Source organism: Enhydra lutris, unplaced genomic scaffold (assembly GCF_002288905.1).
Source record: "Enhydra lutris kenyoni isolate GAN:26980312 unplaced genomic scaffold, ASM228890v2 scaffoldscaffold19, whole genome shotgun sequence".
Lineage (NCBI taxonomy): Eukaryota > Metazoa > Chordata > Mammalia > Carnivora > Mustelidae > Enhydra > Enhydra lutris.
Window position 1 is genome coordinate 2,923,787 of NW_019154103.1, and position 13,939 is coordinate 2,937,725.

Consider the following 13,939-nt stretch of genomic DNA (forward strand, 5'->3'; position numbering starts at 1 on the left):
ACGCACTTACCGGCTGCTCAATAAATATGCTCTGACGTCATGCCAGTCATTTCTGATGCCCAGTAATTTCCATGGAATCAAAACGGTCACGCTCACACAAGTCATCAGTTTTATTTTGAAGCATTGAGGTGCATGCTCTCAGTTTTCCTATCACAGTTTTTTTCTCTGGGATCTAAATCCGACTGTGAATCCCTGAGTGCAGAGCGATAATCTATGATATAAGCTGACACACAGCTCTGTGAATTTCCTGTGCCCGCAACCTAGGGAAATCAGAGAGGTTTGCCAGGGATGTGTTAGCTCTAAGAACCTATTTCCAAACTCCGTGTTTGCTGTCTCTGTCTCTCTCTTTCCTCTCCTTCCATCTCTCACAGTCCCTTGCAGTGTGATTTTTCATACAGTAACTTCTGGGCTGTGAACTAAGACTGAGGGATAGTGAGAAAGGTCATTGCTCCCTGCCTATTGTTCCTTAGGGTTCCCAGACCCCAGCTGCATTCTTGTTTAAACACAAGACTTGTTAAGTACTTCCTAAAGCTAGATGTTTGGAGAAGGAGAAGGAAAAGCTGTAGGAACTAAACCAGCTGCTGGGCTGGGGATCATAGTACAGAAACTACCAAGGGCCAGTCATGAAGGCGGGGACAAGGCAGTGAGGGAAAATATAAGTTAAAGAGCCCCCTTTCTCTCGGGGCCGTGGGAGCTCATGCCTGTCCTCACCTTGGCAGCCCTCCAGCCTTGTTTGACCTTGGAGCTATCCCTTGCAGGGCAAGGGAGAATTTCCCTCAGCAGTGCCTGGTCGTTTGCCAGGAGGCCTGGTGCCCTGCCAGAGTCACAGGTGATTCTGACAGGCTCCTCACTAGCTGATTTCCAGTCAAGGCTGGGCTGGCCCCAGAAAGAGGCCCTGACTGAAGTTCCTTGAAGGGAAACGTGGGAGGTGGATGTGGGGCTGGGGAGCCCTTCTCTCCCTTCCTGAGATGGCCCCCGGGAGGGGTATAACCCCTCCACTACCCTCCCACCTAATCATAGTTCTCAAATATTGGGTGGGTCCTGCTCTCAAGAAGGGATGGCACCCCCACCCCCACATGCCCGAGGCTGGCACAACAGCCAGATCTCCTGCACAAAAGTCTCTCTCCACCTGGCCTATCACCTGATCTAAAATTCACCCCACTGTACTCTCTCTGCTAGGTCCAGAAAACCCTGTGAGGATGAACAAGCATCATTTGAGAGTGTAAGATTTAAGCTGTGCGCTGACCGGCAGGTAAGACCGTCCAGCGTGTCGATGCCAGCTAGGAGACTGCAGGGCTTTGAGAGACGGGGGGGGAAGAACTCTGCAGGGGGGAGGTCTGAATGCATAGGTGGGTCAGAAAAAGCTGCAGCGCCGGGTTCTCAATAGACATTTGTGCTGATAAAAGTGGAAGAGGAGAAAGGTTGTGAGGCAGGACAAGGCTGGGCATGTAGCCCAGGGGGGTAGCAGGGCCTGTGGGTTCTGGCTGAATGGGGGTCCGTGTCCCACTGAAAGAGGCAGTCGCCAACCACTCCCAGCCATTGCTGCTCCATGAGAATGTGGCCCCCACTGGACAGCTTTGGCCTTTTTTTTTTTTTTTTTTTAAGGAGAAGGGAAAAACCATAACTAGTTATTTTTTTATATGTTGGCAACTAATTTAATTATTTACAAACTATGTATGGGTTTGCAGAGTACGAGCTAAATAAAATCCATGGGCCTTATTTGGCTATTAGGAAATAGTGGAAGAGTGAAGGAGGAGACTGCCCAGGACCATACAGAGGGCCGCTGAGACACTGTTCTTCCCAGCTCTAGTGCATAACAGAAAACGATTTAACAGGCGGGAGGCCCTTCATGATCAATAAAACCCATTTAAGCCAAGAGCCAAGTGCCATATTGTCAGCCTCTTTACACCTCAGATCCATGCCTTGACCCTGAAAAAAAAAAAAAAAAGTTCAATTCACTCTTTTGTCTTTTTTCTCCTCTTCCAAACTAAGAATTAAAAAAAAAAAAAATAATAATAGCAATTAATTTTTTTAAAAAATAAAGCTAAAATGCAAAGCTTTGGCAGGAAAATTTCTCTGGAGAGGCAACACTTAATTCTAGAGGAGACCTTTGCCTCCCAGTCATTAGTCAGGAATGTTCCAGGTGAATCTCCAAGCCAACAACATTTAGAACTTGGATCAAAGCCCTGAATGACCTTCAGCAAGGTTCTTAGTCTATCTGATTCCCTTCTTTTGCTCACTAAGAGAAACTTCTGTCGGGCAGAAAAAGCATAAATCCAAGAATGGTTACTCATCTTCCAGACACCTTTGCCTCAGTTTACTCCTCCATAAAACAAGTGGAAGAAGCCTAAGGCCTTTGAGAGACAAGGGTACATCACAACCTTTACATAGAGTGCTCCCCTCTGTGGAATTCAGGATTGCCCTCCAGCCAGAGAGTGAAATGGGTGATGTTTGAAATCTCTGAGCTTCATCCTACCTCCTCCCAGGTCTGGTTACCTGATGCCCTGGCTGAATTCTGGATGCTCCAGTGACACTTTACTGAATAAAACTTTGTTATTTTACTAAGTGACATAACAAGGTATATGTAAATGAACATAAAAAGATAGAGAATATTATATACACATGAATATCACTTGGACCAAAAACTACATGATGAATTTGTGCCCCCCCCTTTTTAAAGATTCAGAATGTTTTAACCACTCATTTTAGAAATCACATTCAAGACTTTCACACTGAATGCCATGAAGTGTTTAGTGTTTGGAACTATCTGCTCATCCTGTCTTGGAAGCAAGTTTATTTATTCAGCATAAAAGGAAGTATTTGAATTCACAGACTGTGATTCTCTGCAACTTTTAAAAGCAGCAAAACTGGACAGGCAACTTTTAGGACAATAAGACATATATCTCTGTTCTGAATACCACCTTGCTACCTTAATGAAGTTCAACATGAAAAAGGACATGAGTTTTAGTAAATATAGGGAAATATTTAGGTGATAAAAATGAACTCTTTTTTTCTAAAATCCCCTTCTATTGCTTTCTTCATTCAGTTATTTAGTTTTGAACCACCCTTTTGTGAAATAACATATAAACAAGGTTTTTGAGAATATCACATTATCGCCTGGGGAGAATAGAATGACTTTCCCATCCCATCTTTAATAATACTTTAATAATAATAATTTTAATAATAATACTTTACTTATGTTATTTTGGACCCAGCTGGCCTTTTTCAATGACAGACTTGCAAAAAAAATTAGGGTAAGAATGGGGCGCCTGGGTGGCTCAGTTGGTTAAGTGTCTGCCTTCAGCTCAGGTCATGTTCTAGGGTCCTGGGATTGAGCCCCCATTGGGCTCCCTGCTCAGAGGGGGGTCCGCTTCTCCTTCTCCCTCTGCTCTTATTCCTGGGCATGCTCTCAATTTTTCTCAAATAAATAAATATGTAAATAAATAAACAAACAAATAATAAATAACATCTTAAAAAAAAAGAAAGAAAAATTGTCGAATATGCAGAAGAACTGAACCAGAGAAAAGTCCAGCAACTGCTCAAAAAGATGATGCACAAGGATGAGAATGGAACAGAAGGCAGGTTGAGCCCCAGCTATCCCAGTTCTGGGCAGAGGGCACACCCGTCCTTCCTGCATCTCACCGGGGCTCCTCTCTTACATACTTTCTCCAGGGCACACTTTCGCCCTGTTCCCAGCTCTTCTGCCTCTGCACCAAGAAGCCAACTGATGCTCTTTAAGCCCTTCCTGGCTTCTTCCTCTCTCCCAGGTGATCATTTTCATCACTCCCTCTAGATTCTTCCCTACTACGTACAGCCTTGCTTAATCATTTGGTAGCTACCGGTAAGGAATGACGTGGCCCAGAGAATTCCATGGAAGCTCTCTTCTCCTAAGCTAGTGAGTGGGAACCAGCATCACGCTCTGCCCAGGACGGATGGGCTGTTGATGCTGTACTATCCAAGCCATCTATGGGCCATAGGACTTTCCTTTTTTCTCTTCTTAGACATAATCTGCCATTCTTCTACCTTCCTTTACATAGATCGTGTTTTTCCTGGCCCTTCTCTTTTGCCTTGGCTTCTAGACAGTGGAGTGATTAGAATGTGCTGATGGAACTTTTGGTCCTTGTTGTAGATCCTGGAGCTGGAGGCCCCTGTACGATGGCTAGCTACTTCTACAGAGTTTTTCCCTTGCTGGAGTCAAGCTTGCCACATGGTCCTGTCCACAATGGGCAGCTCCTGCACAAGACAAATCCATCACCTCGCTTGTTCATTTTGCTTCCTCTTTCTGGAAGTTGAACAGGTTGGCTGGTAGGAACAAACAACCTTGCATTGAGAGCACGTAAGTGACTTTCCACGGGCCTCGAGGTGCTTTTCCTTCTCAGGAATGTCAGTTACCCCTCTTTCTGGATTTCATTCGAATGTTATATGCAATTCTGTTGTGCTGCTGTTCTGTTCTTTTCTAGGGGGTAGATATTGCTATGCAGGTACTTGTTACTTTTCATGCAGGTCAGCTACCAAGGTTTAGCTCTCTGGTGCAACCAGATTCTGCTTGAACACTGGCCATTCACCAGATACGCAGTGTTACTAAATTTCTCCTCCATCACACAGCTTGTTGGCATCAAAGGGTCAGATAGAGGCAGGAAATTGATCTCAGAACCCAGTCTGAGGGTGTACCAAGAAATTAATTTTGGAGAGAATTGAGATTGAAGTTAATCACTTGTTGATTTGATGAATGTGTACTAGGTCTCTACCATATGCAAGGCACTGGGTTTATAAGCAATGACAGAACTAGAAAGCAGTTTAACCATAACAACAGATGATTTAAGAGTTCCAAGACATGGAGACCCAAGAACTCTTTGAGTAAGAAATGAAAACTATCCAGAAATAGTAATTTTACATTTTATATATTATCTCTTCTCCTACCTTTTCCTTTTGAAAAAAAAAGTCCGAAAATAGGACTCTTTTATCAATGAAGCCTGACAGAAGAAGCAACATGGGAGAAGAATCAGTGCCTGTCTGGTGTAAGATTACACAGGCACAGGAGGATCCATGGGGAAATATGACCTCTTCTCTCTGTGGCCCTTGGACACTAGATATTGGGGATTTTTTAAAAAAAATTTATTTATTTATTTATTTATTTATTTGAGAGAGAGAGCAGGGTGGGGTTAAAGGGAGAGGGAGAAGCAGACTCCCTGCTGAGCAGGGAACCTGACAGGGGACTCAGTCCCTGGACCCTGGATCATGACCTGAGCTGCAGGCAGATGCTTAACCAGCTGAGCCACCCAGATGCCCCAAGATTTATTTATTTATCTTAGAAAGAGAGAGAGAGAGACAGAGAGCATGCTAGCAGGGTGCAGGGGGGCAGAGGGAGAAGAAGAGGGTAAGCAGATTCCTTGCGAGCTCAGAGCATGTTTCGGGGCTCTGTGTGGGGCTCCATGCAGGCAGGATCTCATGATCCTGATATCATGACCTGAGCTGAAAGCAAGAGTGGGGTGCTCAACCAACTGAGCCACCCAGGCGCCCCTGATCTTGAAGATATTTTAAGGGACTGAACAACTTAATCAAGGGAAATAAACATGAGTGAAATTCTGAAACTTAATTTTTGAGACCAAGAACTATAAAATTGACCAAGACCCTAACTTAGATAAGATACCCAGTGTTAGCTAAATTCTATTGAAAATTATATTATCACAGAGGTGCACTAGCTTAAATAGAAGAACTAGAAAAAAAATTAATGCTAAAATAAAATGAAGAATGGAAGACTCATTTCAGATTTAAGAGTTATTTGTAAACATGTTTACAAAGAAATTAGTGCAAAAATCAAAAATAAAATCAAAGTGAGCTCAGGTCTTCTGGCCCATTGGAAGTTTGGAATTCTAGGCACATCTTTGGTGATCTTGGAAAGGGAAGCCTGTGAACTGGGGACAGATATTCAAAGTTTAGATCGAAGGTTTTGTTGCCTAATGAAGAAGACTCCACCCAATGGAGGAATCCTCTCTATGGCAGCTCCAGCTAAGTGCTTTCTTTTTCAAAGAGCAACTGTACAATTTCCACGAAGTATTTTTTCAACCTCAGGTTTATTCTAAGGAACAGCTTTTCTGATAAGATATAAACTCCAGACTTAGAAGAGCTTGACCCACCCCATTTTAAACGACACTGAGAATTAACATCGTAGTTTGTAAAAGATAAATTCCCAACTCTTTTTTATTTTTGTTTAATTTTACCTCCTGGAATGTTCTCAGTTCTCTCAAGAGATTGTAGAATTCACTCTCCAAGTGAAAGCAATTTAAATTCATTTAAAAACTATTTGGGACACCTGGGTGGCTTAGTTGATTGGGTGGCCAACCCGTGCTTCTGGCTCAGGTCACAATCTTGGGGTCTTGAGGTAAGAGCCCCTCATCGGGCTCTGCTCTCCGTGTGGAGTCTGCTTGAAGTATTTTGTCTCCCTCTCCCTCTGTCCCTCCCCACTGCACGCTTAAGCGCATGTACTCTCTCTCTCTCTCTCAAATAAATTAAAAAAAATTAAATTAAAAAATAAAAAGTATTTTTAAAAACTATGTGCTACAGGAATTTAAAGAAGCCCAGGTAAGAGCTTGAACCTGGGTGGCAGTGGTAAGGATGAGAGCAAAGAAGAAAGAAGTGGGGTGTCTGGGTGGCTCAGTCAGTTAAGTGTCTGCCTTCAGCTCAGGTCATAATCCTGGGGTCCTGGGATGGAGCTGGGCCCACACTGGGCTCCCTACTCAACGGGGAGCAGGCTTCTCTCTCTCTCCCTCTGCCTGCCACAGCCCTGCTTGTGCTCCCTCTCTCCCTGTCACATAAATAAGTAAAAAATCTTTTTAAAAACAGTCTTTAAAAAAAGAGAGAGAAGGAAGAGACATTCACAGACACGAGAGATACTCAGAAAGAACCACCAGTCTCAGAGAGTATTAGATGCTGAGGAATGATTCTAGAGGAATCAAAAAAGGTTGAGGTTTTGAATCTAAGTGACTGAAAATGTTTGTATTAAGAGGGAATGGGAAACAGAGGAAAGATCCATTAGTAGATGAGGAGGAGGTTGAGGTAGAATTGGTTGGTTCTGATTTGTTTACCTGTCGAGTTTGACGTGACAGTTGTATTTACAGTGCGGCAAAAGCCAGGCATTGGCGCTATCTGCCTTCCTTGCAGTCGTGTTCCTTGGTTCACTATTGGCTTTTACCCTTGGCCTCCGGCTGACCAGATCCAGATGTGAAGTTAACTCTCAGCAAGCTGAGTGACTGAGTTTAGCAGCTGGTTAGCTACCAACACAAAGCACAATAAAGTAAATTGGAGAGGGTTTAAAACCAAGAGACACCATCAAAATGTTTAAGCAGTACTTTTTTTTTTTAATTTTATTTATTTATTTGGCAGAGAGAGACACAGTGAGAGAGGGAACACAAGCAGGGGGAGCGGGAGAGGGAGAAGCAGGCTTCCTGCCAAGTGGAGCCTAATGTGATGGGGGCTTCATCCCAGGACGCTGGGATCATTACCTGATTCCCAGGCAGAAGCTCAACGACTGAGCCACCCAGGCACCCCTAAGCAGTACTTTGTGACAAAGTGAGGCAATATCTGCTTAAACAATAGACCAATTAAATGGTCAACCTTCCACCTATTCACGAAGTGAATAGTTATCCCTTGTTGAGCCTTAATGGGGAGACCAGGAATCACTACCCAATCTCCAAAAGGAAAAACCATCATCAGGAAATGGGTCTCAGTAGCTCCTTAGGGAGCAGCTGAGTTTTGGGGTGGAAACTATAAACTTATCACCAGATAATAAGCACCTTGCTAAAAATATGTGTAGGTTTGCATATTCAAATTGTCCCTATCAATATCTCAATGAGGTTTTGTTTTGAAATAATGTAGATTTGCCTCAATCAAGAAAAGCAAATGAATCTGAACTTTAAAAGCTGGTAAACCAACATTCTAAGATGTTATATGTGTTTTGACTATGTTAACAGAATGCATGTTTCTTTTTAAAAATATTTTGAAATGCATTCTAAACATAGAGAAAGAGAGGATAAATACCAAATACTTACATGTATACCATTTGTATACAACAAATGCCATATTTGTTTCTGTTTTTTTTTTAAAGATTTTATTTATTTATTTGACAGATAGAGATCATAAGTAGGCAGAGTGGCAGGCAGAGAGAGAGAGAGAGGAGGAAGCAGGCTCCCTGCTGAGCAGAGAGCCCAACGTGGGGCTCCATCCCAGGACCCTGGGATCATGACCCAGGCTGAAGGCAGAGGCTTTAACCCACAGAGCCACCCAGGCATCCCTTGTTTCTGTTTTTTAAAAGGAATTGAAATGATATAGAATTTGATGTTCTACGTCTACCTCAGCTTCCTTTCCCTCCCCTTGTTTCTCAGAGGTTATTGCTATACTGAAATTGGTATGTTCTTTCTGTGCATATTTTCATACTTTTGCTATATGCAAATGTCCCAATATGTATGATATATTATTTTGTATGTTCACAATTGCACACAAATGGCATCCCATACTATTTTCTTATTCTATCATATTTTTACATATTACAGTGTATTTATCCATTCTGCCACTTAGAGACATTTAGGCTGTTTCCAGTTTTTCCTGGAATGAATTCCCTTGTACACATTTACCTGAATGTGGGAGTTTCTCTAGAATATCTTAGTAGATGTGGAGTTACTGAATTTCAGGAATTGTACATCTTTACCTTAACTAGAGAGGGCCAAGTAATCCCCCCAAATGATTGCTCAGAGGACACCCCTCCTAACACTGTATGAGCATTCCTAATATTCCACACTAGTCAAACAGGTTAATTTTTGTCAGCCTAGTGGGTGTTTTAATTTTCATTCCCTGATAAAGAGTGAAGCTTCTTTCAAAATATCCAAGCTCTCTTAAGTGAGCTAGGTTTGCCTCTCATCAATCAACTGAGACAGAGTGTTCCAGAAAGGGAGTATAAGAGTCAGAGAAAATTAAAGCTAGGACCAAGAACTACTGCCAAAGATAGATCAATCTGAGATTAAGGTAAAACATATTTGAAGTTACAGTCAGGGGAAGGCATGAATGATTTCTAAAAATCATTTTGCTGAGCACCTTTCAGAGCTTATCTAATTAATACATATAGGACTAACAGGTAATTGCAAAGGATTATCAGTAAAATTATGAGCAAAATCAGCGTCTGGACAGAAACTGGACCCCAAGTCTCTAGTTCTTTGTGATGGCATACACATGATGATAATTTGGGGGCATTTGTTGTAGGTGCTATAGCATTCTCCTGGGTAAAGGAAACATGTTTAGTAGAAGGTGAGCATCTTGAAATTTACAGTTAACTTCTTAGTCTGAAGAATGGGAGATAGGCTTCTGTACTGGGGGAAAACGTTTTGACACAGATAAACCCAGTGCTGCCAGTTACCACTGTGAGGCTCTCCAAGTCTCAGTTTCCCAGAATCACTACAGGATTGAAAGTAACCACTGTTTCTAGTCTATTGCGCCACACGCACACCTAGCTATGTAGCAAATTCATGATTGTATCAAAATAATTGAGCAACCACTACATTCCAGGCATTGCTGCAAGTTCTGGGCACACAGCAGTGAACATTAGATCAAGTTCTACCTGTCAAGAAGCTCACATTCTGGGACAAACAATGAACAAATAATCCACTATGTGGAATGTCAGATGATAAAGGCTGCTGAGAAAACGAATGTCGTGTAAAAGGGATAGACATGGAAAGGGGTCTCCTCGAAACAATCTGTTTTCTCCTCCTGCTCACTGCCAGGCTGCCCTGGGAATCATCTTCTGAGTCACTGGAGTTCTAAATTTCTTGAACTGCGAAATGGGAAAATAACAATGGAATTGTGTGTGGTTTTATTTACTTGCTAAAACTGAAGTTTAGACAGTCTTTCCAAACTTTGATTTGTTTAGAACTTTCACTTTAAAGAGAAGGAGGCACGATTCCTTACTGATTTAACATTAACAGAATGGTTGAAAGTGGTCCAAAATTATACGGATTTTAGTGGTGTGAAAAAGGGCTTGGATGAAAAAGAATATGTATATAAACAAAAATATGTAAGGTACAAAAAGCAATGCATGGAGACTCTCAGGAGGCCTGAAATTTAGACTATATTCTTCCATAGCCATGGAATCACATAGTCTCTCTGTGCTGCTCAGTCTTGTCCATACAGTCATGCTAAGAGGCCATCAATCCTACAGTTATTTGACCCCCTTCTTTCGTTTTTGAGAACTGAAACGCTGATGGTTGCATTTATTTGTTTTGATTTTTTTAATCTGATGTTGGACTGTAACAATTTCCTTTTTAGCTATAGAAGTCTCTGTTGCAAAGAAGTGCAGTTCCCGCTCAGCCTCTCTTTTCCAGGATGGAGAATGAGTAGAAAATCTTAACAACTCAAGGGCTCCCAAGACTTGGAAAAAACTCTGAATCATTTCTTTCTTGTCATTGCTTCATGCTTCACTTCTTTGGGCAATGCTATGAAAGCACATTGTTCACTGTTCTGGTAATGTTAAAATGACCCATAATATGATATTGGAAAATCACCAAATTATTTCACAGGTGAATGGAATGTTAAAGTTGCAAGCCAAGACATTTAGTTAAATGTACTTTTTCATCCTGTTTGATGCTTTTAGTATAATTAATCTTGTATAGTTATAAAGACAAAGTTGCATTTTTTCCAAAGATCTTCATGCTCCTTTCAGTTTGTCAAGAGTAAGTCTTAGAAAACCATCTTTTAAAAGTGATGTTGCTTTAAATTGTTTCACTAGGTCTAATTTTTCAATGTCATCTTTTGTTTCACATTAAAGAAAAAAACCCTTCTTGCTTTATTAAAAAAAGATTTTTTTGCTAGATGGCTTCAGTTTTTAATCTTCTTGTGAGTACAATCAGATGGCAAAGTACGCTGGCACATTGCCTTGTATTTATTTGACTCCCTCACCAATGTCAAACTCTAAGAGAAAAAAATAGAATTCTGTGACTAAGTTTGTTTTCTGAGATTCTGCAGAAGAGTGATCTGAGAGATAGTACCATTACCCAGTGAATGCAGACTGAAATCCCAAAGATGAATTCCAGCACTTGCAAAGAAAAAAAAATCAGAACCATTTGCTTTTACTGTTTCTTCTTAGTGTTAAGTTCTCTATAGAAACATTAGTTGTGACGGAGCTTGAAACCACCCCAGAGCCCTCAGAGAAGAACTGATCTGCTAGAACGTGACTTTAGAACGACTTTCTTGCAGAGCACCTATTTATGCTTTAACCTTCACTTTCTATCCTTAACAGATATTTACTCATTACAATCTGCGGTAGCCATGTAAGTGTTGATGGCACCAACTTAATTTGTATTAAAATTGCTCCTTTACCATTTACTGGTGGGGACATCACTGAAGCTCTCCTCTCTTCTACCTCTGCCATAGTCCCTTCTCTAATCCAGCCCATAACCTGTTGCAAGATTTGCTTTCCCTGAACTCCCTTGCATCATGCAGCTCCCACACCCAAAACTTTAAGGGCTTTCAAATGCCCCTGTGATAACATCCAGTCCCCTTAGCTTGACCTCAGTGTCCTCCATAATCTGATACCAGGTCCCACGATCCCCACCCCTTACCTACCCTCATGCCCCACCACCTGGCCTTTGTCCTTGTGGGTCTTCCTGGAGCAGACATTGTGTATCCAACTCTGACCCCCACTCTTCAGGGTCCACCTCAAGGCACGCTTTCAAATTCTATCAGCTTCCTTGGCCATTATAAGTCTATGACTTCCCCCTCATCTCTAAAGAGGTAGAATACACACTTTTGGGGGGGGGGCTTAAATCTTCCAGTCACACTGAACACTGATAGGTGCCAGTAAGAGCTTCATAGTTAATATAAGGAATCACAGAGATGGAATCAAGTTTAGATTATCCTCTAATTCGGCATGTTCCGAAGTGTAGAAAATTCTCCTTGCACATGTTCCTGTCTGGGTGAACACTTAACAGGGTGCTGTTACTTAAAATGTGGCTCTTTCCTCCCTGAATTGCTCTTATAATTAGAAGCACCTGATCTTTAGGGAAGAAAAACCCCATTCATTCAATTGCAGTCAGGTGAGAATCTAATGTTTCCAGAAAAGAAAAGAAAAAAAATAGGAGAGGGAGAGAATCCTCTTGCTGGCCTGAGTGAGATTTCCCTGAGTCCAGCTGTAATCCCTCATGCCTGTTTTCTCCCAGAACCACTGTAAGCACAGCCCACAGATCTGCCCTGTCAGCATCGCCCGCAGCTTGTCAGAAATGCAAATTCATGGGCCCCAGCCCACACCAATTGAACTGGCAACTCTGAGGGTAGGGCCCAAGAATCTTGAGTTTCGAGGGACTGCATCACCCATCTGAGACGGAAAACAGCCGGCCGAGGTCTGTATCTTTGCATACTTCAAAGGAGTGTCACTCTGCTCTTTCTCTCCAATTAAAACATCTCACAACTCCACCTCAGTTATTTTGGCAACACGTGGTCATCCACGCCTCCTACATTTGACAGACAGGAGAGGGCACAGGTAGAGAACAGTCCCCATGCCTCCAGATGTTACCACTCTGGGGCACCAAGAGAAAAAAAAAAAAAAAAAAAGAACAGCTCCAGGCGACCGCATTAGAAAACCCCCTTTTAAAAGAGTCGCAAGCAGCTTAATTTCCTTTCAAGCTTAGCCGGAAAAGGTTTCTGTGGTGTGGACTCCACCTGGGCCGGGCGGCGGTTCCGCACGCCGCGGGCGTGGCGTGGAAGGGGAGCGCGCTGAAGGGGAGCCGAGGACGACTCGCGCTCCCGTTTCGAGGGGTTGCTTGGGTAGTGTTTATCTCGCTCTCCCAACATACATGCACACCCTCTCAGTGTCTTGTCACGAAAGGCGAACCCTGCATTGTGTAGACAAAGAGTCGCAGAACTAACTTTCGAAAGAAAGAAAAGAAAAAGTAAAAAAAGAGAGAGAGAGAAAGAGAGAGAGAGAGAGAGAGAGAGAGAGAGAGAAAAGCACCGCGCAATCTCCCCAGAGGGCAAAGAACCGCGCTGTTTGTTCTTCTGTAACTGAGCAACACCCCGGGCGACCGGCGCAGCCTGTATCTTCTGCGGTTTTGCTTGTTCTTCCCCGCGTGGGTTCAGTTCCACCCTCAGAACCCTCCAGAAGTGAAAATTCAGGCGGGGCGGCCGCAGCCCCCAGGCGGCCAGAGGCGCGCGCGGGCCCCAGCTGCAGGGGATCCCGGACCCGGAGCCCTGCTCAGCCCCTTCCTCCGCCCGGGCGGGTAAAGGGGCGGGCTCAGGCTGCCCGGGCGCTGCGCCCCGCTCGCTGTAGGGGTCGCTGCGACGCGGCGCGCGCTCCCACCGCGGAGAATAACGGGGCCGGGCTGCAGGAGAAAGGAAACCTGCCCGGGACGCGGCGGCGGCCGGGACGGAGCGAGGGACTAGAGTTCACTTTTGCTTGGGTGTGAGCGCGCGGCGGCCGCAACGAGCGCCGACCGGGGAGCAGCGAGCGAGCGGGCCGCCCATCTCGGGGCGACCGAGGGAGGGCAGCGAGAGGCCGGACACGAGCGCCCCGGAGGGGCGCGGAGCCGGCGAGCCTGGCCAGCGAGCGGAGCCGCGGGGGGCGCGCCTCGGGCGGGCCCCCAGAGCCGCGCAGGATGCCCCACGAGGAATTGCCGTCCCTGCAGAGACCCCGTTATGGCTGTAAGTACGCCGGGTGCGCACGGCTTCCGCCGGCCTTGGGGAGCCCCCTCCCCGGGGAGTGCGTTGGAGAAGCCGAGGGAGCCGGGTGCGCGCCGCGGAGGGAGCGGGAGGGCAGCGGCTGTGTCGTTGGCAAAGTTGAGAGCTGAAGTTGCAGAGGGGAGTGAGCAGCCTCCTGCCGTTCTCCCCACAGATTCCTGTTCCTCAGCTGGTAACCCCACTCCTTCTCCCGGAAAACCCGCCTGGGGAGAGTGGGCGGCGCTGG

At 44.4% G+C, this 13,939-nt stretch overlaps 1 protein-coding gene and 1 long non-coding RNA gene across 2 annotated transcripts in view; both read left to right on the top strand.

Moving 5' to 3' along the window:
• Positions 1-1,200: 1,200 nt before the first annotated feature.
• Positions 1,201-10,800, top strand: LOC111148447. Its single transcript, XR_002640699.1, has 3 exons — positions 1,201-1,252; positions 4,130-4,336; positions 10,312-10,800. It is a non-coding gene; the product is annotated as an uncharacterized LOC111148447 (long non-coding RNA).
• Positions 10,801-13,344: 2,544 nt separating this feature from the next.
• LOC111148214 (IQ motif containing GTPase activating protein 2) overlaps positions 13,345-13,939 on the top strand; it is a 281,437-nt gene continuing 280,842 nt past the window's right edge. The window contains exon 1 of the mRNA XM_022504674.1: positions 13,345-13,677. Within this exon, the coding sequence (XP_022360382.1) occupies positions 13,632-13,677 (46 nt within the window). The 5' untranslated portion in view covers positions 13,345-13,631. The remainder of the gene's footprint in view (positions 13,678-13,939) is intronic.